At 39.8% G+C, this 27107-nt stretch overlaps 1 protein-coding gene across 2 annotated transcripts in view; it reads left to right on the plus strand.

Annotated features, from left to right (window-relative positions):
• LOC134669556 (tyrosine-protein phosphatase non-receptor type 9) overlaps nt 1-26276 on the plus strand; it is a 145202-nt gene extending 118926 nt beyond the window's left edge. For both annotated transcript variants that reach the window (XM_063527166.1, XM_063527165.1), the window contains exons 5-15: nt 1652-1860; nt 4912-5024; nt 7555-7678; nt 9418-9494; nt 14684-14870; nt 16566-16729; nt 19369-19598; nt 20472-20620; nt 21239-21315; nt 21721-21878; nt 23310-26276. In XM_063527166.1, coding sequence (XP_063383236.1) covers nt 1652-1860; nt 4912-5024; nt 7555-7678; nt 9418-9494; nt 14684-14870; nt 16566-16729; nt 19369-19598; nt 20472-20620; nt 21239-21315; nt 21721-21878; nt 23310-23381 — 1560 coding nt within the window. In that variant the 3' untranslated portion in view covers nt 23382-26276. The remainder of the gene's footprint in view (nt 1-1651; nt 1861-4911; nt 5025-7554; nt 7679-9417; nt 9495-14683; nt 14871-16565; nt 16730-19368; nt 19599-20471; nt 20621-21238; nt 21316-21720; nt 21879-23309) is intronic.
• Nucleotides 26277-27107: the final 831 nt, after the last annotated feature.

The following is a 27107-nucleotide window of genomic DNA, read 5'->3' on the forward strand; positions in this document are numbered from 1 at the left end:
TGCGAATTTTGTTATGTTTAAGGCGTGACAAGCAACGTCAATCATAATGATATGGCGTGGCGATGGCGTCCATTGAAAATAATATTTATTTTGTATGAAAAATAGGGAGTCTAAATACGACATAATTTTTTAAAGTTGTGAACAAAAGTGTCACCGTTTGAGGAGTCCAATCTATGTTTTTATAATTTGCTCATGTTACAGGCCACACCCGGTATATCTCATATAAGTCATATACCTACTTTCCAGAACATAATTTTTTTTAAAAGTGTTTTCGGTAGTCTATTAGTACTTATTTTATTATTGTTACTTACTACCTCCGGTTTAGAAGCAAATCTTATTGCTCAGCTACAGGAGCTAATCTGATAATGACGTCACATACGCACGAAACGTATAAACGTACGCGCAAGTATACCCATACCCAGTAGATTTTCTAAATCCCATACTTAATTGTGGTTCTGAGAAGAGGATACTTGTATTTAGATATAGAACCACAATGTCCAATTAATAAATAACACACCGCGTAGAATAGTTATTCTAGTCTCGATAATGATTAAGTAAGGTAGGTATATTAAGGATGCTGTTAACGGAATAAACATATTATTTAGGGCAAGTGTAGGTGTATATTTTGTTACATATAGGTAGTACAAAATTAACGTGGCGGATGGAAGCTTCCAGGAATTCGGCCTGTATCTCACCTTACAATATATTGAAGACTGGGGCACTAATTAAAGTAGCTTCTCGGGAACATCGCGGTGTTGCTTACAATTTACGTGGGTTTACCCCTCATTATTGCGCTAAATCTCGGATAACTTATTTCGGTAGGTAAACCTGCCTTCAGATTATAATGCCACATTAATTAACTCCAGACATTTTGTTATTTGTAGTAAGGTGGTGGTAGGTACTGGTTCTCCACGCGCTCCCTATCTTACATAAGTGGGTCAAAAAGTAGGCGAAAACACCTCGCGTGATTTGTGCACAACCCCTTACAAAATTTACGAAACCCTTTTGTCTTGTCTTGGGTATCGGAATCCGGAATCCCTCTCATCCATCAAAATCAGTCAATCGACTACACGGTTATTTTCCCATCCGTCAATCCCATGGCAGCTAAGACTGTGTCTCGTTTTTTTTTATTCATAGGGAATTGTCTCGTAATTACTTAAGACGACTCATCAAATCGAGAATCGAGAAGAGAAACTTACTTTGTAATCTTTGTATAATTAGTTGTAATCTCTGCAACACTAGCCAACTGATAAATTGATAGTGCTGAATTTATGGGCATATCTGACTTAGTTAAATTATGTTTTATCCCTTTCTTACAAATACATAAGTCAAAAATATTCATAGCTAATTCAGGCCAGTAACGCATTTATGAATAAAGCCATATATGTCCCACGTCTCCTATAAGATTTATTTATGGTCGTGTAACTGTGTATGAGCCAATTGTGTAACAAAACAATTTTTGACGTGATAACGACTTATAAATCGATGAACACCGCATGCACGAAAAAGTGTCACGTTGTGGACATATCCATGGTAACGTTATGCACGGATCTCCATGGTAACATTACGGCCACGTTTTCTTATGACGTTATCACGCAAAATTATCATCCGTAAACCGACTTTACTGACAACCATATTTTTTTTGTTGCAGGGTGGCTACCCAGCGAAGTTAAAGAAGGTGTTGATAGTGACGGCGCCGCTCTGGTTCAAGGCGCCGTTCCGCATCCTGCGGCTGTTCGTGCGCGAGAAGCTGCGCGAGCGCGTGCACACGGTCAGCGCGCCGCAGCTCGGCGCGCACGTGCCGCGCGCCAGCCTGCCGCGCCAGCTGGGCGGCCTGCTGGAGCCCGACCACGCCGCCTGGTGAGTTAGTTAAAGAAGGTGTTGATAGTGGCGGCGCCGCTCTGGTTCAAGGCGCCGTTCCGCATCCTGCGGCTGTTCGTGAGCGAGAAGCTGCGCGAGCGCGTGCACACGGTCAGCGCGCCGGGACGTGCCGCGCGCCAGCCTGCCGCGCCAGCTGGGCGGCCTGCTGGAGCCCGACCACGCCGCCTGGTGAGTCTCGTGGCCCTCGCTCATGAGTCACATATACCGGGTGTGGCCTGTAACACGAGCAAATAATTAAAACTTAGATTGTACTCCTCAAACGGTAACACTTTTGTCCAACAACTTTTAAAAATTATGAAGTGTTTACAGTCCCTATTTTTCATACAAAATAAATATTATCTTCAATGGACGCCATCGCCACGCCATATCATTGTGATTGACGTTGCTTGTCACGCTTTAAACATAACAAAATTCGCAATACATTGCGTCTTAGAATTAACTTTAAAGTGTATTAAAAATCATCCCACAAGTTATTTTTAAAAGTGTTGTCAAATGTTGGTCGGTACGAGGAGTACAGCCTACAGTTTAATTTTTTGCTCATATTACAGGCCACACCCGGTATAGCATATAGCGCACATTAGGATTTGTTAGGATTCTTCATCGGTCGGTATATGTTCTTGTTTCTCGGTTTACGCTGTAATCTACAAGATGATAGATAAAGATGAAGATGTGACCCTCCTGGGAACAAGACCATCGGCCCGATTCGAACCTTAAGGTACATCAGTTAATCGATCTAGAAACGATATGAATTAGAAATATCAGTGTCAAATGTGACGTTTCTTCAAACAAAATCGACACTGACACTGACACATCTAATCCATATCGTTTCTAAATCTATTAACTGACGTATCTTAAAGTTCGAATCGGGCAGCATATGTACCAAAATTTTAGCGATTTGGAAGAAGGGGTCCACTTTGACGTACGTCATATATCTGCCTACGGTCAATAAAAGAGCACCTTACTACTTATCAATCTGTACTTAAATTGTTACAAAATGATAACCAGCCATATTTAGGTACTAAGAGAGTCCGGGGGAGGCCTATGTTCAGCAGTGGACGTCTTATGGCTGAGATGATGATGATGATGATGACTAAGAGAGTACTCTTAGTCATCATCATCATCATCCTCCCTCCCCCGGACTCTCTTAGTACCTAAATATGGCTGGTAGCTAAGAGAGAAGCAGTGGTGGCCGAGTGGATATGACGTCTGACTTTCAATCCGGAGGTCGGGGGCTCAAATCCTGGCTCGTACCAATGAGTTTTTCGGAACTTATGTACGAAATATCATTTGATATTTAACACTAGCTTTTCGGTGAAGGAAAACATCGTGAGGAAACCTGCATACATCTGCGAAGAAATTCAAAGGTGTATGTGAAGTCCCCAATCCGCATTGGGCTAGCGTGGGGACTATATAGCCCAAGCCCTCTCGCGCATGAGAGGAGGCCTGTGCTCAGCAGTGGGACGTATATAGGCTGAAATGATGATGATGATGATGATGATGAAGAGAGTAGCTGCAAACAAAAGCGATGAATATGGCCTCACAATTACATATGGGACCCTAATTCTAATATTTCTAATACTCAATTTTGACCTACATTTGCTGCACCTCTTGAGTAAAAAGCTTTTTATTTTTACGCCCTCGTCTGACGTCCGTTAAGCCCTGTCACGGCCAGGCACGCAACTTCCTTCCTCGACTTTCCCGCCGACTGCCAAATATAGTTTCACCAACGAGCCGATGCGATGATGGAAATGTGCCATAATTTCGGACGCACTATACTATAAAATCCTGCTCTAATATCCTGACTCCTGACATTTCCCGTTTTCTAATTTCAATCGAATACCTACGGTATAATTAATTAGCTACACAGGACGCAAAGCAAGACCCAATCAGACAATCATTTAATCAAATACGAGTAGGTAAATAAAAAATATTGAGAGTACATCCGCCGTGCAAAAATGACCACTCTGCTTTCTTTTTGGCAAACAAAGTAACCCATATTATTATATTCTATTCTATTCTATTCTATTATAATATATATTATATTCATTCTATAAGGTGAAATTAGAGGCTAAGCTTGTACAAGAGTGCGATTAACAAGTACTCTGCAGACTGTGTCGCGGAATAATGTTACTATTAATAATATAAAAATCTATACATAGATAGGCAAAAGATCTACGTACCTACCCATTTATTTGCCTGAACATACGTATATATAGTGTGTCAGAATCAGAACCTCGTCAAATACTCCCTTTGTACCGATTTTCATTAATGAAACTCGATCGAAAGCACTGCATTGAATGGGATTCTGGGGAGTCTCTTTATAGACACTGTCAATAACATTGCCTACCCTACACACATACATACGTGGGTAGCAGTCGTGGGTGTCCGGCATCTCGTGTAAGCCATGTTTATAGGTACATTTGTAATGTGTATAGTTCTTGTATTTATTTAATTATTTCTTCGTAATTAGAAATGCCAGTCATATAAACGATGCTGCATTTTGCTACGATACCTCGCTACGATGCTACGAGGCCTTATTCTTGAATTGAACCCAAGACGTATCAAAATACCTATGTATTACCTTCATGTTTGCGTTATTTTGCTTTAAAACATAGTTATTAGGATAACACCAAAATAGTTGATAGGTTTTATTTTGGTACATATTGAATTTTCTCCTCCCGAACAAGCCAGTACTAAGTGCCGGTACAGTGAAAGGCCGTGGCACAAAAGGACTATTTGGTGGAAACTACTCGACCCGAGAGCTATACGTCATTTTGGACTAAAATCGGCTTGTAGTACGTAACGAAATTGCCTTTGGGACGAGCACTCGAGTCTTTACTAACAGCCTCTTAGGGTGCGATGGTAAAGCTAGGCCAGATACATGTGCCGAGAGTAGGTTTACAAGTTAACTGCTTTCAAAAAGTACTTAACATTTCAACTTGAGATCATGATCACTATTTCAATATTTCCATGGTAAAGAAACGGTCTTGTGTAGCTTATGTTGTATACTTATGCTTGTTCTTTTTGCAGGTTGGAACACTGTAAAAACTGCTACCTAAACAATCTGCAGAACGCAAAACTAGAAGGAGTTATAGACGAATATGTAATCAGCAACCACATACCGCCCGTCAAGCCGCAAAATGGTGAGTCGATTTATTAATAAATCTGCATCTATATCGACGCGACCTTTACAGGCCATTAGTCGCTCGAATGATTGATTATTCCAAACCAATCAATTACCTAACCGAATCTCCTTTCAACGATGGAACGTGGCGATGCCCATGAAAGGTTAGCTTATATTTAGAAAAACGTGGATAATGTCGGCGATAAAAATAATTTTATGTCAAGCGGTTGTGCAAGGGCTAAGGGTGTGAAGCTACGCGAGCGAAAAAAGTCTGAAGTGTATATGAAAATGTTAAGCCCCGGTGCGTTGTGCGTTTGTGTAGCGGGGAAACCGTTTATCTTGGTGATTAAATCCTCTCGACATCCTCGAATATGTCAGAGTTCGCGAGGTAATGTGAAAGTGCTCGTGTAAAAGGGGTGTAATTTGGTCGAGTTGGTTGTCATTTCTGGTGTCGGCAAAGCGGAATGACGGCGGGTAATGAAGCGGAGTGGCTGCTGAGCCGTGCGAAGTGGCCATTCTTTTGTCTATCTCGTTAAGGGCAGTGGCCCGTTTTGCAGTTTGAGCCTGTGAGGGTAACAATAACATCCTAGTTGGTTTATGACATTTTTATTTGTACTTTTCCTTCATTTAAAAAAAATAACTTTAACCAGGAAAATGTAATTGGCAATTAATTCTTAAACTGTTCGCTTCAATGTCATTTAAAGTTTCGAGAAGATTTGTTTTCTATCTAAAGGACTTCTTCCTTTCATTCTGATTTGCCGGATAACCTCTAGAGCTTTAACGTAAATGGAAATGCTTAATCGTTTAGATAAGTTGGAGTTTGGGGAGTTCAACTTTATTTTTAAATCATACTTTATTATTCAAAGTTCAGTCGACTAGGGAATTAGGGAAAATTCAACAAATCTCAGAGACTTTCTCGAGTTATGGTCTGTTCATGAGCAATACTACTAGCTTAGCACCTTTTCCTTTTGTCTGCAGCTGACTGTACCTATCTATTAAAGTATTGTCGTGTGCTTGAAGTTCATAAAAGGATAAACTACTTAGGTATATAAGTTAAGGTTCCAATAAAATTTTCTCTTAGTAGCAAGCATAATTATGCTCATGCACCGTATGCAAATAAGCTGCAGATGCTGAAATAATTTATTCAACTTTGGTCTGTTTGCGTAAAATAATGATTTCATTTGAATAAAATATTGCTTGCATTTTGGGGCAGCTTGGTCTTTTTCTCCGTATTTTGACTTAGTTGAATTCCAATTCCAAATATGTTCAGAAATTTGAAGAGTAATTTTATGTTTAATATTTGTCTGCTTTCGTAACCCACGTACGTTTCCTACTACTCCTCTCAAGACTTAGGTTTACCCCAGCACACTTGCTTATAAACCAGGCCTAAGAATTTCTACAACTTAGTGTCTAACTTGATAGAGACAGATTGAGCGCTTTTGAAATGTGGACATGGAGAAGAATGGAAGGAATAAGCTGGAAAGAGAGGAAAACAAATACGGAAGTATTAAATTTGGTAGGTGAGAAGAGATCTCTGCTAAAAACAATTGAAAACAGAAGGGGAAACATGTTGGGGCACCTGATACGTCACGATAATTACATAAAGTCTATAATTGAAGGCAGAATAGAAGAACAGAGAGGCAGAGGAAGACCGAGACGTGCATATATTGACCAGGCCAAAGAGAAAATTAATGTAGTGACGTATCAGGAACTCAAAACAGTAGCAGAGAAGAGAACGGAATGGCGAATACTCCACGGACAAGAGCTAGGCTCTTAAGAACAATGATGATGAGTGTCTAACTTAGCGCTCAAGTTTCTATTATAGCTGCAACTAACATTCCACGCAAACTAGAAACGTCCCCACATGTATTACGTAAACTTAGTCCTCTACCCGATAAGTTTACAAAGGCCTAAACTATGAGATTAGGCGCTAAACTATTGGTAATATTAAATAGAGATTGTGGCACGAAGTTTCCAAGCCATGTGGTTTGATGGGACAGCCGCCCTTAGTTTGCTATTAGTTGAGGCAAATTGTCACATATTTTGATAAGTATAATTATTATACAGAGATACGTTCCATCGATAAGCCATGATTGCGTTAATTTCTAACAGTAAAGAACAAAAGACGCAGTGATCAGTTATCAGTGATCAGTAGTAAACTATTTAACGAAAATGACAAGCTCTCTAACATAGATATATTTACTTGTTCCAATAATACTTCAAAACGTGCGTTTCTTTAGGTTTTGGGTAACATTTAAATCTTTTTAAAACACTGAGGGTGGAATTACATCTGTCAGCATCGAGCCGCATTTTATGTATGAGAAATTGCTCATTAGTATGAAGATGCGTACCTACGCATCGGAAAGCTGAAAGCATGCGTACTGTGAGTCCTGTTTTTTCTTTGCCAATAGGTACGGAGGCGTAACAAACAGCGTCTTAGTATCTGGAATTGTTGAACATAAAAGTTATTCTCTACAACAACTATATATATATATATATATATATATAGTTAATAATAACGTGAAATTAACGTCATTGAAATGTTGTAGGTATAATTGAGCACGAGCCGCGTGACATGACCAGCGACCACGCGACAAGGATCGACGACGACTCCGCCATGCATATCAGCGACCGCGACACCCCTCCCTACACCTGCGACCCCAACCCCCTCAGGTATGTCTTACTATACAGCAAAACGTAATTCAAGACCAAAAAAAGTAAGAAACTGTTGTCACTTTTGACTAGCGCGTCTTGTATTTATGCAATAATAAGTAAATAAAAGTACTTTTTTAAATCCAAGGAGTAAAATTACTAATAAATAAATTATCTTAGCGTGATTATTTATCAAAAGGAATTTACTATTTTACAAACTAATTATTGCAGTGGCAACATTTTCTTACTTTTTTTGGTCTTGAATTACGTTTTGCAGTTTAGAGTCAAACGATGCTTCTGCTTCTGCAAATGTTTTACATAGCGAAATAAGAATAGCTTATGCACGTGATGAATTAAGTGTCAATATTTAACACCGCGAGAGAAGAGCCAATCGCAGGTGAAATCGTTAATCGTCGAGCTGCAAAAGATGGTTTGAGCGGTCAAAGTCCTCAGCGCCACTAGCTCCATCCCACTAACCCGGGGTTAGCCGGTTAACCCAGTGTCAAATTGTACTCCAACCATTGCAACTCCAAGCCTAACCGGTTAATCCCGGGTTAGTGGGATGGTGCAAGTGTCTATCATAGGTAGCGTTCTCGCGCGCGAATCCACTCTTGAAGTCGCGCTTGATGTATGGAGTCGCGCGCGAGAGCGCAACTCATGCTAGACCGTCTGATATACTAGGTAGAAGAGTGCCGTGACGGCGCCACGCGTGTTGCATTTGATAATGCACTTGCTGTATAATTTTTACTTTTTACTTTATATACCTATGTCTTATCCTTATGAAATAGATCTATTTGGTGGTGATATGACCTGTACCCGTGTGAATATCCGTCTCATGTAACGTATATAATCCCAGTGGCCTAGGCCGAGTAATACGTTAGCTCTACGGGAAGTGAATCGAGTGCATCTCCGGGGATGCCCGCTTTGATTATTCACCGGCCTGGTTGACCTAGCTGCCCGGCGGCGCATTGTTTGCGGCTCGGCAATTGAGGGCAAAAATGCCATTGATATACTAAGGGTGTGATTTGCAAGCTAGCCTTAGGCTAGCGTATGAAGTTTTTACAAGCTTTTATTTAGTTTCACCTGACCGTTGTCTGTCTGTGTGTAATCAAATCTTGCAAGTTTTGATCCACTTCCCGGTTTCCGATTGAGCTGAAATTTTGCATGCATGTATTAATCGGATGACAATGCAATATTATGGTACCATCGAGCTGATCTGATGATGGAGACAGGAGGTGGCCATAGGAACTCTGTGATGAAACAACGTAACCTAATTGTGTTAGGGGTTTTTAGAATTGTCTCGATGAGTATTAGTTGTCTGTCGTAAGAAAAGTACAGTCAGCGATAAAAGCTCGTACCAAAGATGAAATATATGCCAAAAACTTTCAGGAAGGTAAGGATATTTGGTATGAGGATACTACAGCCGGTCAAACAACTTTGTCAGTAGAAAAAGGCGCGAAATTCAAATTTTCTATGGGAAGATTACCCCTCGCGCCTACATTTTTTAAATTTGCCGAAGTCGGTGACTTTAAAGGTAAAGTTGGTCAAGCAGATCTTGTCAGTAGAAAAAGGCGGCAAATTTGAAAAATGTAGGCGCAAAGGGATATCGTCTCATAGAAAATTAGAATTTCGCGCCTTTTTCTACTGACAAGATTTGCTTGACCACTTATAGACGTACGAGTGATCCTATAAGGGTTCCGTTTTTTCCTTTTGAGGTACGGAACCCTAAAAATAATTGTATTATATGTTTTGGTTTGCAGGCACACACACGGCTACAATGGCGACATGAAGAGCAGGCATATAAACTCCGGCGATGAGGACGATTTAGATATAAGCAGTGAGTATTCATTATTTTACTTACACGTATATAAATCAGTAATTATTGAAAGTATAACTGGGTCAAGCAAATCTTGTCAGTAGCAAACGGCGGCAAATTTGAAAAATCGCGGGTTAGCAACACTGTGTTCTAATAATTCGAAAATCGCGTGTCATCTGTGTTTTATCTGTGGAATGTGGATCGCGAATGACAGCCATCATCTTGTTTGTTTACAAATGGTTTACAATGTTTACATTCTGAATCGATTCTATTTCAAGAGATATTTCTGCTGTGTCACCATTACATACCAATATATTAAATAAGACTGTGCTTAATTAAAGCTAAGGTGCCTACAATGCCTACAGTGCCAACTGAGAAATCTAATAAAATATGAAAATCCAGTATGACATCTCCCTGCTGAAGCAATGATTTTATTCATACATTCGTGTTTAACGGCATAGTCCACTTAAAATTTAATTTTGAGATCTTCAAATTAGTTAATCATTTTTATCAACATCACACACTGCTTTTAAATTGTCCGTCCATACGTATTAATAACAATTTCAAACATTTTCAATAGAGAATCCGCAAGTGACAATTTGAATCGACGTACGTGACAAGGCGCGCTCAGCGGAAAAAAAGTTTTGTTTCGATGTACATTGTACATTGCTTCTTTTCTTAGCGCAATACTACTCTTTGAGTGTTGCCCTACTTTAGTTTGCTTTACATTGCTACTGACAAGATTTGCTTGACGCACTTTATAATAAAAAGTTTAACGCAAACACATTTTTAACGATAGCAACCTCCATGAAGTGTTTTTTTAAACAAGTATTTTAGAAGTTGACATTGACGTATTACTGATGATGACATTATTGACATTAGTAAATAAACATAATTTTTTACATGCTAATTTGTTTCCAAATGGAAAAATGTACAGAACCGAAATCTGCTGGTACGTTAACACAAATATTGAATTAGCTATTTTACCTATGTCAATTACGTAGATAATTCAATATTCGTGCATATAATTTTCATAACAAAATGCAATGGGTCAATGTTTTCGCAAGATCGCATCTAAAGGTAACCTTCAATTTTATTTATAAGTACACCATAAAAATTCTGAAATAAGTTTCGTTTATCAAAACAATAAATCTTTTTATGATTATTGTGAATTTCAAGTATGTATTGCAAGAAGGTTACGACCGTTTCGCAAACGCAAAAACAATGACACAAAAACAATGTGTGTTTATATGTTTTCTCATGAGTAAGTCGTTTGAGCATCATTGTAATCGTTCTCGGAGTATTTAAACACATTCTTTCTTTATAAAACTGGATTTTAATCGTCGCGTGGCTGTATAGCCTTCAGGTTTTACCACACAAGATCTTCCTTTTTGTCTTGCAAGTCATCGTATGATACAATTTCAGTCCTAGTTTAGTCCTAGTAGTTTGCAAACTTGGAAATAACATTCCATTCTAACTTCTAACCCATAAATTCAAGGAAAAACTACTTTGAGTAATATTGCCTGTACGACCAACTTGTTGGAAAGTTCAGTTTGGTTCTCCCTTTTGGTCTTGAGTGAGATGCAATAATGTGAGAAAGAAGGCACACTACATAAGTTTTTCAGAACAGTCTTCCTAACTAATGCCACTGTTCGCTCTTGCTGTATATAGGTAATCTAATAAAAGATTAATGTTATTGATACCTTTAAACTAGCTTTATTAGGGTTCCGTACCCAAAGGGTAAAACGGGACCCTATTACTAAGACTTCGCTGTCCGTCCGTCCGTCCGTCCGTCTGTCTGTCCGTCCGTCCGTCCGTCCGTCCGTCCGTCTGTCTGTCCGTCCGTCCGTCCGTCCGTCCGTCCGTCTGTCACCAGGCTGTATCTCACGAACCGTGATAGATAGACAGTTGAAATTTTCACAGATGATGTATTTCTGTTGCCGCTATAACAACAAATACTAAAAACAGAATAAAATAAAGATTTAAATGGGGCTCCCATACAACAAACTTGATTTTTGACCAAAGTTAAGCAACGTCGGGAGTGGTCAGTACTTTGATGGGTGACCTTTTTTTTTGCTTTTTTTTGTTTTTTTTTTTGCATTATGGTACGGAACCCTTCGTGCGCGAGTCCGACTCGCACTTGCCCGGTTTATTTCACTATAACATTTTTGAATAACTATTTGAATCGAATGCCTTTGACATTTTGTTTGTTAAAAAAGAAGATTAACCACTTGATTGTCAGATGGCTTTTTTTCATTGTTGCTGTTAATGTTTCGATAGTTCCATATCCCGTGGAACCGAGCCTTGGCGGTTTTTGGCCATCCTATATCTTCTCTCTAGATAGATGGAGCGATCAATTAAAAGGGGCCCCATCCCCAACCAACTTTGCTCGGTCGTCAGAGACGCGATGAACAGGCACCGTTGGAGGCAGATCATAAAAACCAGGTGTGGAGCAACCACGTCCACCGATGACCACGATCCTCAGTCATGAGGCAGCGACCACAGAGATATCTTCTACGCACTTCGTCCGTACAAGATACAGTGTCTTTTTGATGGGGCTACGGCTGGTCTGTTAGTGTAAGGCCTGAATGGACGCTCGAGTTGGGCGTGCAGCGGGGCGGGGCGTGCGGCGTGCATGTTAAACAAATGCAAACGTATAGGAGCGGCCTTAATGCACGCTGCTTAAATCACTTGTGAGCCCGACGCCACACTGCACGCCCCGCCGAACGCTCCGCTCCGAGCGTCCACTCAGGCCTTACACTTAATTGTTTCCCGGCGCTGATCAGCCGCGCGTGTAAGTCGCCATTATTTTAAACGAGGCGCTTCGTTACAGTGTTTCAGTTACAAGTACCCTTTTCTTTGTCAATTAATAAACATCCATTGTCTCCTGAAACAAAGGTACTCTCGGTCCATTTCTTTTCGTCTTTGAACTTTCACTGTCTTGATTTCGAATTCTCAATTATTTAATTAAAGAGCTCGCTTTGATGTAATATCCGTTCGTAGAAATAGAATTGCTAAACCGTTTTACTTTTTAGATGAAAAGTTTTGTTGCCACACTTGTTACCTTTACGCTTTTGAGCGCAGATAACATCCAGTGACTACTGAAATATCGACCAACCACTACAAGTTTTTGTTTTACATATAGCTACGTATCATTTTTATTTCTTGATTGTAAATAATACGAATATTTTATAATATTTATTAACAACAACTTGAAGAATAAAGGCTAAACGTTACAGGAATATTAGGTAGTATTCTAAATAGAGGAAATACTTTACGTGTTCAGCGCCGGGAGCTCAAAGGGTTCTAACTAATCGATTAGGTCTCAAAAGGTTAGTTGCTTGTTATCCTTCCAGAAATAGCTACATCATTACAGTCAGCACGATTGCAACCTAAATTTAGTTTACCTTGATATTACAGTATGACCTTCCCTCGACCCGATCCCGATATTACTATGGTGACCTATATAGAATTTGTTGTATAGAAATCGATATTCAATTACGCTTCAATACCGCAGGACAATATTGTTATCACAGAACGACATATATATGTGTAGACAGACCGTTTAAAACTTAAAACTTAGTAATCCTCGATATGAGTTCTAGAGCTGGGCAAAAGGATTAGGTTAAATAAAATGTATCTTATGCGGCAGGTAATAGTGCACATTATTACCAGATGTACGTCTGAGCTAGCAGTTAGCCAGGGTTTTAGTTTGAATAGGTTCGGTCGACCGCGGCTAGCAGTGATCAGAATAACTAACATAACATGAGCGAGGCACGTGTTTCTATTTCTGTTTGTTTGTTTTTGCAAGTTCTTTTTTAGCTTGCACTATCTTTCTATTTCTATTAAAAATATAAACTCTGGTTGAGCTGATATCCTTATGTTATTTTGTAGAAAATGTTTTTGGGGTTCAGGATTTATAACAGAAAGTATGCCGCCTCAATTTTAGATAATATTCTTCTATAAAACCTACCTACAAAGAAAATCTAGCTTTGTTAAGCATAAACTTTAAGACTTGACTTGTTTCTCTAATATTTATAATATACTTTACCTTTATTAAAGATACTGGAAACTTCTAAGGTCTTTTGTTGAAATTGTCTTGTTTATTTTGTGGTTAGTTTTACTCCAGGCGAGGGATATTATTAGCTCATAGAGCTTTAATAAATAATAATGCTATGGTTTTCTAAGTAGGTGTAGGTGTTTTTTATGTGGAACCTCTAATTGCTCTATTTTCCGCGGAATCTTATTCACGGTAGGATGATGAGTGGGTATGTCCTCGGAATGAGTAATTATTCTTAGTAACTACTATATCACTTGTTTCTGATAATTTTAGCATCATTTTGAAAGACTTGATGATTTATTAAAACGTGAATGCAACTGATATGAACGGTCGAGTTATCACAGGTATTTTGGAGATGTTACATGCTCTATCCGGACGCTTGTCATGTTTGTGTTTACAATCAAGAGCTCATACATTCAACGGCTTTACATTAAATACGGCTTCGAAGAACACAGATCAATTAACTTCTAATAACACAGAGATATCTGATCCGATCAGATATAGTGTCTTGTAGGATAAGCGATATATAAACATACTTAATCCTTACAGAGAGAGAATAGCAGACAAATACAGGTATACAATAGTACATTATTGTCCAGGCTCGGAAGTAGCTACTTGCAGGCTGAGGATTCGTTTTAAACGGACGACCTTGGGAGTCCGTTTAATTGAATCCGAAGCCAGCAAGTAGCCTTCCAGCCGAGTCATATATAGTGCTTTTCTCAAAAATGGTGCAAGAAATATAAATATCATAGAAATATTTTACAAAAGCAACGTTCTTACGTATATATTTTCATAGAAAAAACCTTGCCGCCTTTTTATTTTTTTAATTAAAAATAGAAGTGTATTTTTCTGGCAAAAATACGCCAACCTATTTGAGACAGCTAAATAGTCGCAGTACTAATCATCTGTTTGGCTGTTTAATGGGCCTGGGCCTTCATTTGATATGGTCATTTCAACTTTTAAAAAGTTTGGATCTCGACAAATAATGGAATTTGTATGCAACATTGCAGTCCCAAAATCGAGACTGCAATGTTTTTAACTTTTTAATTTTTGACCGACCATAAACTACGCGCTTCGCGACCTATTTTTTAGACGGCAAAGTCGACTTTGCTGTCCATTTTTGAGAAAAATATTTGTTGTTTGTCGATAGCGCGCGGCACTTGGTCATCGGGTGAGGCGTCTCCGGGGCTCTCTGACGAGGAGTGCGGCGGCGGCGGCGCGGGCGAGACGCCGGCGGCGCTGCTGGCGCGGGTGCGCGCGCTGGGCCGCCGCGGCCTGCACGCCGAGTACGAGGAGATACGCGCCAGGCCCCCGCCTGGCACCTTCCACCACGCCAAGTGAGTGCACATATGTATGTATGTATGTCGAAAAGTGCTCGAGTGGAGACCACGGACTAGCAAGCGCAGCGTAGGACGTCCACCCACAAGGTGGACAGACGACCTTGTTAAGGTCGCCGGAAGACGCTGGATGCGGGTCGCTTCCAACCGGCACGTATGGAGGTCCAAGGGGGAGGCCTATGTTCAGCAGTGGACGTCTTATGGCTGAGATGATGTATGTATGTATGTATGTAAACACTTTATTGTACATAAGACAGGTTAAGATACAATTAAAAGAGCGATCTTACTTTAAGGGATCTCTTCCAGTCAACCTTTGACATGCATATGCTCATTTAGACAGAACTCGCATGCGAGTTTTATTACATTGCGGTTTTTGATTTGTCGGTTGGATTGGACGTAACCAGTCCGCAATGTATAAACTAAAATCGCATGAGAGTTCCCGCGTCGTCTAAATCAGCCCTTAAGCTGAGCTACAGCGATTATTCTGATATATATTGCTTCTTGCGCTACAATAAAATAGAAGCTATCAAATTACAAAAATAATTGTAGTCCTTTGCATAAGCTAACGACCCCTGTCGCGCATGAATCTTTTCACGTCACTCCAGTACAGCCCGTTGTTTTTAACGCCACAGGAACGAAAATGTTTTTAACTTTTCTGGTTAATGCTGATGATTAACGTAACAGTCCTCTTAGCCTGCACAAAAGTACCCGTGTCAAGCAACAGAAAGAAAATGATTTCTATATTGTGATCCTTCTGTACTTATGTATTCTGTGATCACGCCAATTCAATTATTACCGCAATATACTTTAGTGTTCGGGCAATAATGAAACTGATAGTATTAATCGAGCCTTGCCGCGTACGATGTTTATTCATCACTAATAAACAACGCAGAATTTCATGGAATTACCGGATTCATAGAAACATCAAGGGCGGATTAATATAAACAAGTTAAACAACGCTGCGCTGTATTTATGTAATAGAGTATTTACATCTAAAACAGAATAGGCACTTGCCTAGTCAATAAGTGTAGGTATTTAAATTTAACCTTGTCCGCAAAGATATTGTAAACATACAATGGAATATGATTACTTTACCGGCGACCATTGTAATAAAAAAATATGCTCACACAATTATCGCGCCAGTGCTGAAGGTTTCGGCATTTTTAGTGTTATTATCGTAAATTGTACTACCTGATTGAGAAAATGTCAACTTATACATACCCGGAAGATCGTTCCAGAAGATAAGACAGTTTTAATTTTTTTTATTTATAGATCCACAGTTCTGGCCGCGTAGCCAACATGCCAATCAATTACGCTTCGTAGCGATCGAAACGTAACTGTCACTGTCGCATTAGGGCTGATTTAGATGGCGCGCGAACTCGCGTACAATTTTAGTTACATTGCGGACTGTTGGTTACGTCCAATTCAACCGACCAATCAAAACCCGCAATGGTATGAAACTCGCATGCGAGTTTTCGCATCGTCTAAATCAGCCCTCAATATGGAAGAGTGATAGAGAGACACGAAGCTGTAGTAGCGATAGCGATTGTCACCTTGGCTAAGCCGGCTGGTAATGACAGTTTGCGGATAACGTAGTGTTAGGCCTGAGCCGCCGTCTCGGGATTGTTAACTACACTTTATAAAACAAAACCTCACAAAAAATCTAACATTTAAAACTGTCAACCTGTTTTCCAGATTGCCGAGTAACCTAGCCAAGAACCGCTACACAGACGTGCTGTGCTTCGACCACTCGCGCGTGCTGCTCTCCCAGACCGATCCCGACGACCCCACCACAGATTATATCAATGCCAACTACGTCGACGGGTACAAGCAGAAGAATGCCTTCATATGTACGCAGGGTAAGTTTAATCAAACAGTTTTACATATAGGAGTACTTATAAAGGGTCCCACTGATTAACGGTTCGCCGGACGGTATCGGCCTGTCAGACGTCTGTCAAAATGTTGTTCTAACTGACAGGCCGATACCGTCCGGCGGACTGTTAATCAATGGGCCCCTTAAGTGTAGGAGCCGTTGTACACGAGCCCTTTGCTTATTGGCGAAATATCAGTGTAAAGTTTAAATTTCCGATTAATGCTACATAGTGGCAGGCCCTCTTACGCGGTCTGACCCAGTTAGCAAGTCCAGAGAGTGTCCAAGGCATAACTATTGGTTATGAAATAGTATCTAATTGTAACCGTTGTTAAAGAAAGAAACGTCAGAAGTAATTTATAACGTTCGTTCTGTCTTACGTAAAATACTATAACTACCCGACTACGGCAACGCAAAAGGAGGGTTGATTTTTTATATTTATTTATCTTCCACAATCTACATTTTTGGCAACCATCGCAATCTAAATGTAACAACAGTATTTGTTAAGTTTGACCAAGACGAATCAGCAGTTACTTTGTCATTGCTTCAACGCAATGTTCTTGGAACCCTGGAAAAGTAGAGTTTTGGCAGGATTGTGCTGTTGGCGCGCTGCCATCGGCTGCGTTCGGTCAACGGTGATTGATGGCCGGTTTATCGCAAATTTCGCGCTTCAAATGTACGAGAAATTAAATTTCCACGAATTTCCGAGACTTAGAAAAGGTGAATATTGGTATTTCCATTGGTGAGCTACGTCAGCGGAGCAGGAAATTTCAACGGTAACGAAACAATGTTTCTAAATGGATTTTCCACTGCGTCATTTTCGGTCTGGACTGTTGATAAGCATCTTAATGTTCTCATTTGATATTATGAAATGCGTGAGAGTAAAAATTACCTGTAATACTGTATAATCAAATGTAAAAATATGGGTGTACAAATCATCTCAAATATATGTCCCATAACTCTTATGTGAGTGAACTAAGAACCATGGGACATATTTTTGAGTAAGTTGTCTACACCCATATTTTTACAGTTGAATGTACTTTTATTTGTATGTACTAGGTGTAAGAGTTATGGGACCTACAGTTGTAGTCGCAATCGTACTTAAGGCCAGTTGCACCAACCACATTTGACAGACTGATCAACCACAGCCGGCGCGCCCCGGCACTTTACTATGAAACTTTCCATACATAAAAATTTAGCGAACTCTTTAACGATACGAACAGTTTGGTGGAACCGACCCTTAGTCATGAAGACGTAATGAATGCCGCCAGTGCGTATAATGTCTGCCGTTAATAGTTTTCCAATAGCCGTAACAGCGCCTACTAACGAGAGTAACGTACGCAAATGATCCGCGGCAAACATACCCGTTATGTTACAAGTTGCCTAAATACACACTCGTTTTCATTATACGGGTGAACTTGTGTGTTCCACTTTATTTAATTTGGGTAAATAAGTTCAATTTGCGAAATATGTTGCTCATATGAGTGGAATTAAATTCTCCTTTATAACAAAAAAGTCTACAAGTTATAAATAAAAAATAAACAAAAAAAATATATAAAAAAAATATTAATTAAATATTTAAAAAAAATATAAAAAATATGTGTGTGTATATGTGTTAAATATGTGCTTCATTATTAAATGGAGTTAATTTGGCCGGAATACACTAAATGTTAAAAGCCAGTGTTTCTGGACTCAGATAAAAACACATTTCCCATTCCCATTGATGTACATATTGAAGTATCCCGCTTATTCATAAACGTTTACTAAAGTTGACAAGCCGATAATAATCGTTTGTCCCTTTCCGCTTATACGTCGGAAAGGGACAAACGATTATTATCGGCTTGTCAACTTTAGTAAACGTTTATGAATAAGGGGGAAAGTCTTTCCTGTAGTCCACTCTTTTACAACTCGAGAGTCGGTGACGTCAATATGTCAATTATGTATAATATTTTGGTTTTAACCCGTGTTTTGACTACTTGTTATGCAGCATGGCATTCTCCTTCATACGCGTAACCAACAAGGCTTGGGCCTTTGCATCTTTTGTCTCCCATGTAGTCCGGGCATTACCAGCTTCTTCGGGTTTTACGCTCTTTCCCTCGACAATGTCCAACCAATTTTGACCTCGCAATAACACGGTGGTTTGAAATTTCCATATATTCCAATTACTGGATCCTTCCAGCTTTATCAAGCTGTTATTTGTATTAAGATTTAAATCCATCTTGCTGTCCTTCCCTGCTCTTTCAGCCGAGCAAGTAAATTATTTTGTACTTCCAACAATGGCGTCCGTATCAGACCTCACTTTTATACCGATCGCCGACACATTTCTTTCGGCGATGAACTTCCTGAATTCTTTAGATAATTTTACAGGAATATGTGGCTGGGCCCATAACCTGATAGAATTAAATAAAGAAAACAGTTTAAATTGGTAATGTGAGTTTTATTTTATATAAGAATCGCCATTACACGTTACTCATATTAGCAAGAAAATAGGCACGACTGACATTAGACATAGAACGTCGGATACCGGTAGTAAGTTTTAAACTACATGTCATCGACACAAATAAAATAAACCACCACAAAGGTGCAATTACATTGCTATATTTCTAACAAATATTCTCTTGTTTTCAGGACCCCTCCCCAAAACGTTTGGCGACTTCTGGCGCATGGTGTGGGAGCAAGGCACGCTCGTGATCGTCATGACGACACGCGCCGTGGAGCGAGGCCGCGTCAAGTGCGGGCAGTACTTCCCTGTCGCCGTGGACACGCGGGCAGTACACGGAGGCTTCGCGGTTACTGCCGAGGCCATTGAACAGGAGGATGATTATACTGTGACGCATCTGGTGCTTACTGATCTGAGGGTGAGTTGTCTATGTCGCGTTATTGCCGTCAAATGAAGCCATGTCAAGTGCGGGCAGTACTTCCCTGTCGCCGTGGACACGCGGGCAGTACATGGCGGCTTCGCGGTTACTGCTGAGGCTATTGAACAGGAGGAGGAGGATGATTATACTGTGACGCATCTGGTGCTCCCTGATCTGAGGGCGAGTCGTTTATGTTGTGTGCTTGTCGTGTTAACTGCTGACTGCAGTCAAATTAAGCCATGTCAATTGTGGGCATTTCCCTGTCACCGTTGACACCCGATCAGTTTGTGGAGGCTTCGCAATCACTGTTGAGAATTTCTATAATAGGAGAAGTGTGGCTATACTGTGAAGCATCTAGAGCTGATTGATCTGAGGGTTAGTTATCTGTAATTTTGCTTGTGGGATCGGATAGTGTTATTTTGGCTGGTCCCCAGATGAGGGCAGGCATTTGTATTTCTCCATTTGAGGGTATCGAAGCCATATTTGTACACGTTTAAACGTAGCTGAACTCTATAGTTAGTTTTTCTAGCATTAGAAATAAGGTAAACAATCTTGATGTGTCTTCAACACACACATTTTAAAAATAAGTTACGGCAAATATGTAATAATTATGAATCTAATACGATCATTTATATTCTTCTGCTTTCATAAGTTGTAATAGTTATTGATTTTTAAAAAGCGTTTTTCAATTAAATGACATTACAAGATCGCTTACCTTCTTTCAAGTTCTTTCTAATTCTAAAAAGAAAGGAACTATAGAAGAGAGCGAACAAACTCCTCCTTAGAGCTCGGCTTCTTCCTTTGATTTAGAGTGTTTGATGGATTGATCGTTACGGACAATACGTGAAGCTAACGGTGTTTGTTGTGGTGCAGACGGAGCAGTCGCGGCGGGTGTGGCACGGGCAGTACACGCGGTGGCCGGACTACGGCGTGCCGGGCGGCGCGGGCGGCGGCGGCCGGGCCGCGCCTGTCCTGCGTTTCTTGCAGCTGGTGCGTCGTGCTCAAGCTCGAGCGCTCGCTGAGTGAGTACACTGTCTTATGATGACCGGTCTGGCCTAGTGGGTAGTGACCCTGCCTCCGAATCCGATGGTCCTGGGTTCGAATCCCGGTTAGGGCATTTATTTGTGTGATGAACACAAATATTTAATATTAGTCATGGTTGTTTTCTATGTTTAAGTATGTATTTATCTATATAAGTATATATATCGTAGCCTAGCACCCATAGTTCAAGCTTTGCTTAGTTTGAGGCTAGGTTGATCTGTGTAAGATGTCCCCCTAATATTTATTTATACCAGGGGTAGTACACGCGGTGGTTGGATAAAACAGTGATAAAATTAAAGTTCGACAAAAAAAAACGACATACATTCTTTACATTCATGACCGCTGCCGCTGTCGAACATTACTCTTGCTAGTCAACGAGGTACACGTAGTACTATGTATAATATAAGTTACTCAAAACTAGTCTAAGTTTTGAGTAGAGTATTTGTATACATTACTGATGTATTCATTTCTTAAGGTGGTAAAATAAAAAGCACACGATATTATATGAGCACTTTGAAAATGAAGGGTTTATAAGGGGCTTGATAATTTATTAATTTTAGCCTAATAAAAGTATTGATAACGTTAAATGTATGTTTCAGACTCGGAGACGCGTGGGCGGGACACAGTAGAGGACCACCCATAGTGGTGCATTGTTCTGCCGGAATCGGTCGCACAGGTACTAATTTTTGACGTGTTTTTGAAGTGTACTGAAAGCGATATGAAGTAAATCTGTTCGTATGTTTCGCATATTTATGATTCAACAGTAATAATGTTTTTTTATAATATGATCTTTCTGCAATGTTTTCAATTGTTTGTGCAGCATAATTGAGTCCCTTAATTTCAAATTCGGGTAAATCCATCTGTCAGATTATGCGATTTTGGTATTAAGAAAAGGTAATAGGGTAGATATTTGCCGAGAGGGTCGAATGGATGTACCCGAGTTTGAAGTTAAGCGTTAACCGACACAATTATTTCCACGGCCGCGGGTCGCATTAACACTGGGGGCCGGGGGGATCGTAGGCAGTGATCGGTTCCGCATCGTATTAGATGTATTAGGACATGAGCCACGGTGTGTGTGCAGGCACGTTCCTGACGCTGGACATCTGCGCGCTGCGGCTGGCGGCCGAGCGCGCCGTGGACGTGCGCGGCACCGTGGAGCGCGTGCGCGCGCAGCGGGCGCACTCCATACAGATGCCCGACCAGTACGTCTTCTGCCACCTCGCCGTGCTCGAGTACGCGGTTAGTATCCTGCAAACCCTGTTGCATACTAACCCCCTTATTCATAAAGTTTACTAAAGTTGACAAGCCGATAATAATCGTTTGTCCCTTTCCCACGATGGTATGATGGAAAGGGACAAACGATTATTATCGGCTTGTCAACTTTAGTAAACTTTTATGAATAAGGGGGTAACAGATTAGGACGGAACCGACGTTAGACGACACCGGGTCACACGACCAGGTCCATCTCATCGATCACATTCGGCATCAGATTAACGCCTTTCAGAGTGCATTTGAAACTTAACTAACTTGCTGTAGTTCGCTAGGGAAATTGAAGCTATAATGTAATAGTTATTTGTTTTACAAGGGAGCAAAGGTGTTGTTTAACCGCTCGTGCTAATATTGATACCCGAGCAAGCGAAAGATTCCAAAATTGAACCACGAGCGTAGCGAGTGGTTCGAAAAATGGAATCTTGAGCGTTGCGAGGGTTTCAAAGCACGAGGGTTAAACAAAATTTGCTCCCGAGTGAAACACAAAAATTTTCACCACACCAACCGGAAGCAAATATCAAACAAAATCAAATCCAAATGAATGTTATTAAATATTTATCATCCAAAATCATCATTTAAAAGTCAATTCTACCAGCAAACATAAGAAAACAACTCAAAATTTGCATTTGATTACCTTGCCTCACATGTGAATAAAATGCAACTTTGCTATCAGTTTTTGAAGTACAAAATAACCCTTTCCGAGCTGGTGTGGTGAAAAAATATTTGTATTTAGAACTTGTCCTTCATCCTTGAGGCTTCCTTTTGATTCGTAGGAACGTACTCTTATATTATAAAAAAAAAACGGGGGGCTAAAATGGTCTTCCGCCCCATTGTATTTTGAATCTTTATTATGACCATACCTCGCAATCGAGCTAGCAAAACCGTAGCAGTTGCACATTAAGGTTGACGCATATATGCGTATTTACTAAGTCAAATACAAAAACTATGTTTTAAATTAATTATTTAAGATCTGTTTGCGTGTCATTACGCTAAATAAGGTATTTACATCCTTGTGCTATACACACATCATTACGTTATAAGTAGGTAGAATTTATTTTTTATTTCAAATTAAGAGTAAACAAATTGAGATCAAATAAACAAAAATTTAAAGAAGTAATTTAATAATTTACTTTCCTGAAACACAAATTTAACTTAAAAATTTAAAAAATAGTGACTATGTTATCATGAGTCATGATGATGATTCATGACATATGAACGCTAACCTTTACATTCAACTGTCATTTGCTACGGTTTTGCTAGCTCGATTGCGAGGTATGATTATGACGTATCTAAATTACATTTGTCTTGGCAAGTTTTAATTCGTGGGTGGCTAGAGGGTAATATCCATACCATCTGCTATTTACATATTTTAAAAAGAACAATCAATATTTTATATTTCAGGTGCAAAACGGTTATTTAGAATCAGCTGACCTGTCCGGTTTCGACGACGATAACGAGGACGAGTCGGAATGAAGACTGTCGCACCATGCCTGCGCCGTGCTGTGAGCGCCGCGCGCACTCAACGCAGACTCGAATCGCCACTTCGCAGGATCGAGTCGCGTAATCCCGTTCTCGAGTCGCTCAGTTGCAGATCCGAGTCGCACAATCCCGGTCGTTCTATCGCGATTTTAAGCCGCATAATCGACAGTTCGAGTCGAATAAAAATGCCGCGTGAATGCCACTAGAAGGGACTTGACTGCAAACTTGGCTTCGCTTCGGACGATACCGTGTCAGAGTTCAAGAAGTGGCCTACACTGTATTTCCTGTTGGTGTGAATTTTGAGAGGCACATGACAGAATATTTTCGGTTTTCAGATATCGTATGTTGCGTACTGCGAAACGTGAGTTTAAAAAAGTGTGGTGCTACTTCGTCCCTCGTATTTTTGCAATGAACAGACTCCGACCGGATATGTAGTGGAATCTTAGCACAAAAGTGAGCTGTGTTCATTAGAATTACGTGGAAGTGAACTATTGTGTGCTCTCAAGGAACCGAAACCGGACTTCAAACTTCAAACCGTTGTGATATCGCCATGGACGTGTAGCCACGTCTTTTGATGTAAAATGAAACCCTGTGAACCATGGAACCATGTCAAATTGATAAGTAGTAAGAGATGCCTTACAATTTGATTTATAAAGTCAGTTTGACGTAGTTCCGAGGTAACTCGGGGTTTATTGACTGTATGTACGCCCCAGTTTGGCCAAATAAAGTTATACAGGATGTATACGAGTTGCTTGCCTGATGAAAGCGTGGGACATAATGTTGTTACACTAACAGAACGAGACAGTCTCCGGCTCTACTCAACAGTGATCAACTCGAGCGCTGCCTTCTAGCATAAGTTCTAGTGATTACAAAAATATACATACGATTGAGAACGTTCCTTTAGCACGAATAAGAACTGAACTAGATCAATATTGTATTTGGAAAGGAAACCTCGTGAATCGAGTATTTATTTTGCATATTTAAAAAATCTTTGTAACCAAAAATATTTCCATAATTATTTAGGGTTTTTTATTATGATTATTTATTTATAAATGATGTATGGCTGTGTGAAGTTTTTCGTCTGTAATTTATGTATTAGTTATGTATGTGTATGTTTATTTGTTTGGATAAATATTTAGCGGCGCGGTCGTGGTATGGATGACTCGCCTGTAGTAGCGCGGGACGCTTTCGGCAATCAGACAAAATAAAATAGTCATGTGAATTAGTGTTCGACTGTTCGAGCACAAATCCAGGAAGGCCGTGTGGTCTAATATACGTTATACAGGGTAATTTTTGACCCGTTAGTCATATTCAAATATGTCATTATAGATCAGCAGTACAACTTTTGAAAAAAAGTGGTGCATTTTTTAAATCTTTATCCATCAAAAACTAAAAATATGGTCACTGTACTCGTTTGTTTCGATTCGTGCACTACAATGGCAAAGACAATGCAATAGGAAAGAATGGTACAATCCACATTTTGTTTCTTTCAAAGCGATTATTACCGTTTCGTTTGCTACAGCGCAAACGATTGACTTCTGGCTAGGCCGTCTGATCAGTGCTTAAGCATACTAAGTTAACACAGAAGCATCGCTCCGGCCGCGCCCCGCGCTACGCAGCTCAGAGAGGCTGCGCCGCCTTCCGTGTGTACAACACATAACACCAGCGAGTTATCAAACATTTGATACGATTTTTATACGCCGAGGTGCTGGTAGAATTAAATCATACATGACTCGACAATCCGGATTGTCTCCATGCACGACGCACGAAAACAGGCAGCTGATGCCTTCATCCTAGCTACACAATGTAATAAGCATCATCAAGTAATGTACCTTAATAATTATATAGATAGACTGAGTAACATGTATCTGATGTTCCAGAATTATATAGATAGACGACCCGGGCTAGGGACGCACTGTATCTCCATGTAAATCGAATTGGTTTTGTTCGCAAACAGTATATTAAATTGCATTTAGTGAATCGGAGTAAAAAGTATTTATTTTTCCAACGGAATTCTACAACATATCTTTAAAGAGTCGTACGGTTCCTTTATAACGCGTAAAACCAAAAAGCTAATTATTTTAAACGAAATAGGAATGTTTGCCATATAGTTAGAGTTCAAAATTGCGCGGCCAGCTGCTCAACCCAGCGATAATAAACAGATGTGCACTCTAACGACTACGAATTAGATCATAATTTCCTTTAGCAATACTAACACGCTTTTCGATTATGCGCGTTGTAATGGTATCGTACTTATATTTTAAATCGCCGTCCTTTCACGTAACTTACATATCGCAGTAGACGTCTTCATTCATACTATGTTGCAACCAAAACGTTTCAGTCCAACTAACTTATATGCTATAAAATTATTCATAGCAATAAGGACAACATTGTCAACCTTATATAGCTTGTAAAGCGTTTAATCATACCACTTATGATGCATTACTACCTAAACAAATGATAATAACATTAATAACTGTAGATACCATGTGCCATTGTCCACACCGTTAACTCACAATTTTGTAATTGTAAACCATATTGTAAAGACAATAATGTCAGTTAACTGCGTCGACGTCAAATAAAATATACGCGATGTAAATAAAATAGCATACAAGTTAGTTGTACGAAAACGCCTCAGTCCTGTATCACGTCTAGCATAGACAAATCGCCATTATTTTTTAATTATTGTGTCATCAATATAAACTTCCTTATGAAATGTATGGAGCATTATGAACTTCCATGTAGTAATTAATAAACTCTTATTATAGTTGTTACTCTGGAGCCACTGTTGATTCTTGTATTTGTAAATATTTTATTTTCTGTTTTTATTCTAAATTAAAAACCCTTGTGAAATACGTGTGAAATAAAAAAAACTTGTAATATATTGAACTTATCTAGTTTTATTTATCACAATTTGCACATAATTTTATTACAGTTTGTTGATATCACAGAATACTAGGTAGGTAGGTAAACTCAGTCTACGCAGTTGCCTCTAGGGTTGTAAATGTCCTGACTGACTATGAGGACATGTATACAGTGTGTGGCCCGGAACCGGGGAGAAAAAATTAAATGGGGATTCTTTAAGACATACCAAGTAACTTTCACAGGAATCTAATTTTCAAACGTCCTTAATTTTGGAGAAAACAGCCTACAAAGTTAAAAATCGTAGGTAATGTATTTTCGTGTCACGGTATCGTCGCCTAGTCACTTGGTACGGGGTATGTCTTGGTACGGGGTGTGACATTGACAATACGCGGTTGATTTAAACTTTTTGTAACAAGTTCACTGACAAGTTCAGTCTCTTTAAAACGATTTTGAATTAATAAAAAAATAGTTTAGTCAAAGTTAGTTGTCACGGGATTTATTTTGGTTTCAATGAAATGTTTTAATTTATGAAAACGATTCGCTCTTTGAAAATGGCCCTTTTACCATTCGATTCACGCCAGTATGTGGATATGATATTAACTTATGGTGAAACTCGCGGTAATGCGTTACGTGCCCTTGCGTTATATCGTGAGCGATTTCCAAACAGAAGGCATCCGAGGCATGGTCGCGTGATTACAATGGCAATACAACGCTTACGTGATAATCGTCCTCTAGTTCCTGGACAGCATTACGAGGCCAACCAACCTCAAAATGTTCGCCCGCAATTAGAAAGAAGAATTCTTCGATATTTTAGACAGCATCCCACTTCCAGTACAAGAAATGCTGCTCGAATCT

Source organism: Cydia fagiglandana, chromosome 12, assembly GCF_963556715.1.
Source record: "Cydia fagiglandana chromosome 12, ilCydFagi1.1, whole genome shotgun sequence".
In the NCBI taxonomy this organism is placed as follows: Eukaryota; Metazoa; Arthropoda; class Insecta; order Lepidoptera; family Tortricidae; genus Cydia; species Cydia fagiglandana.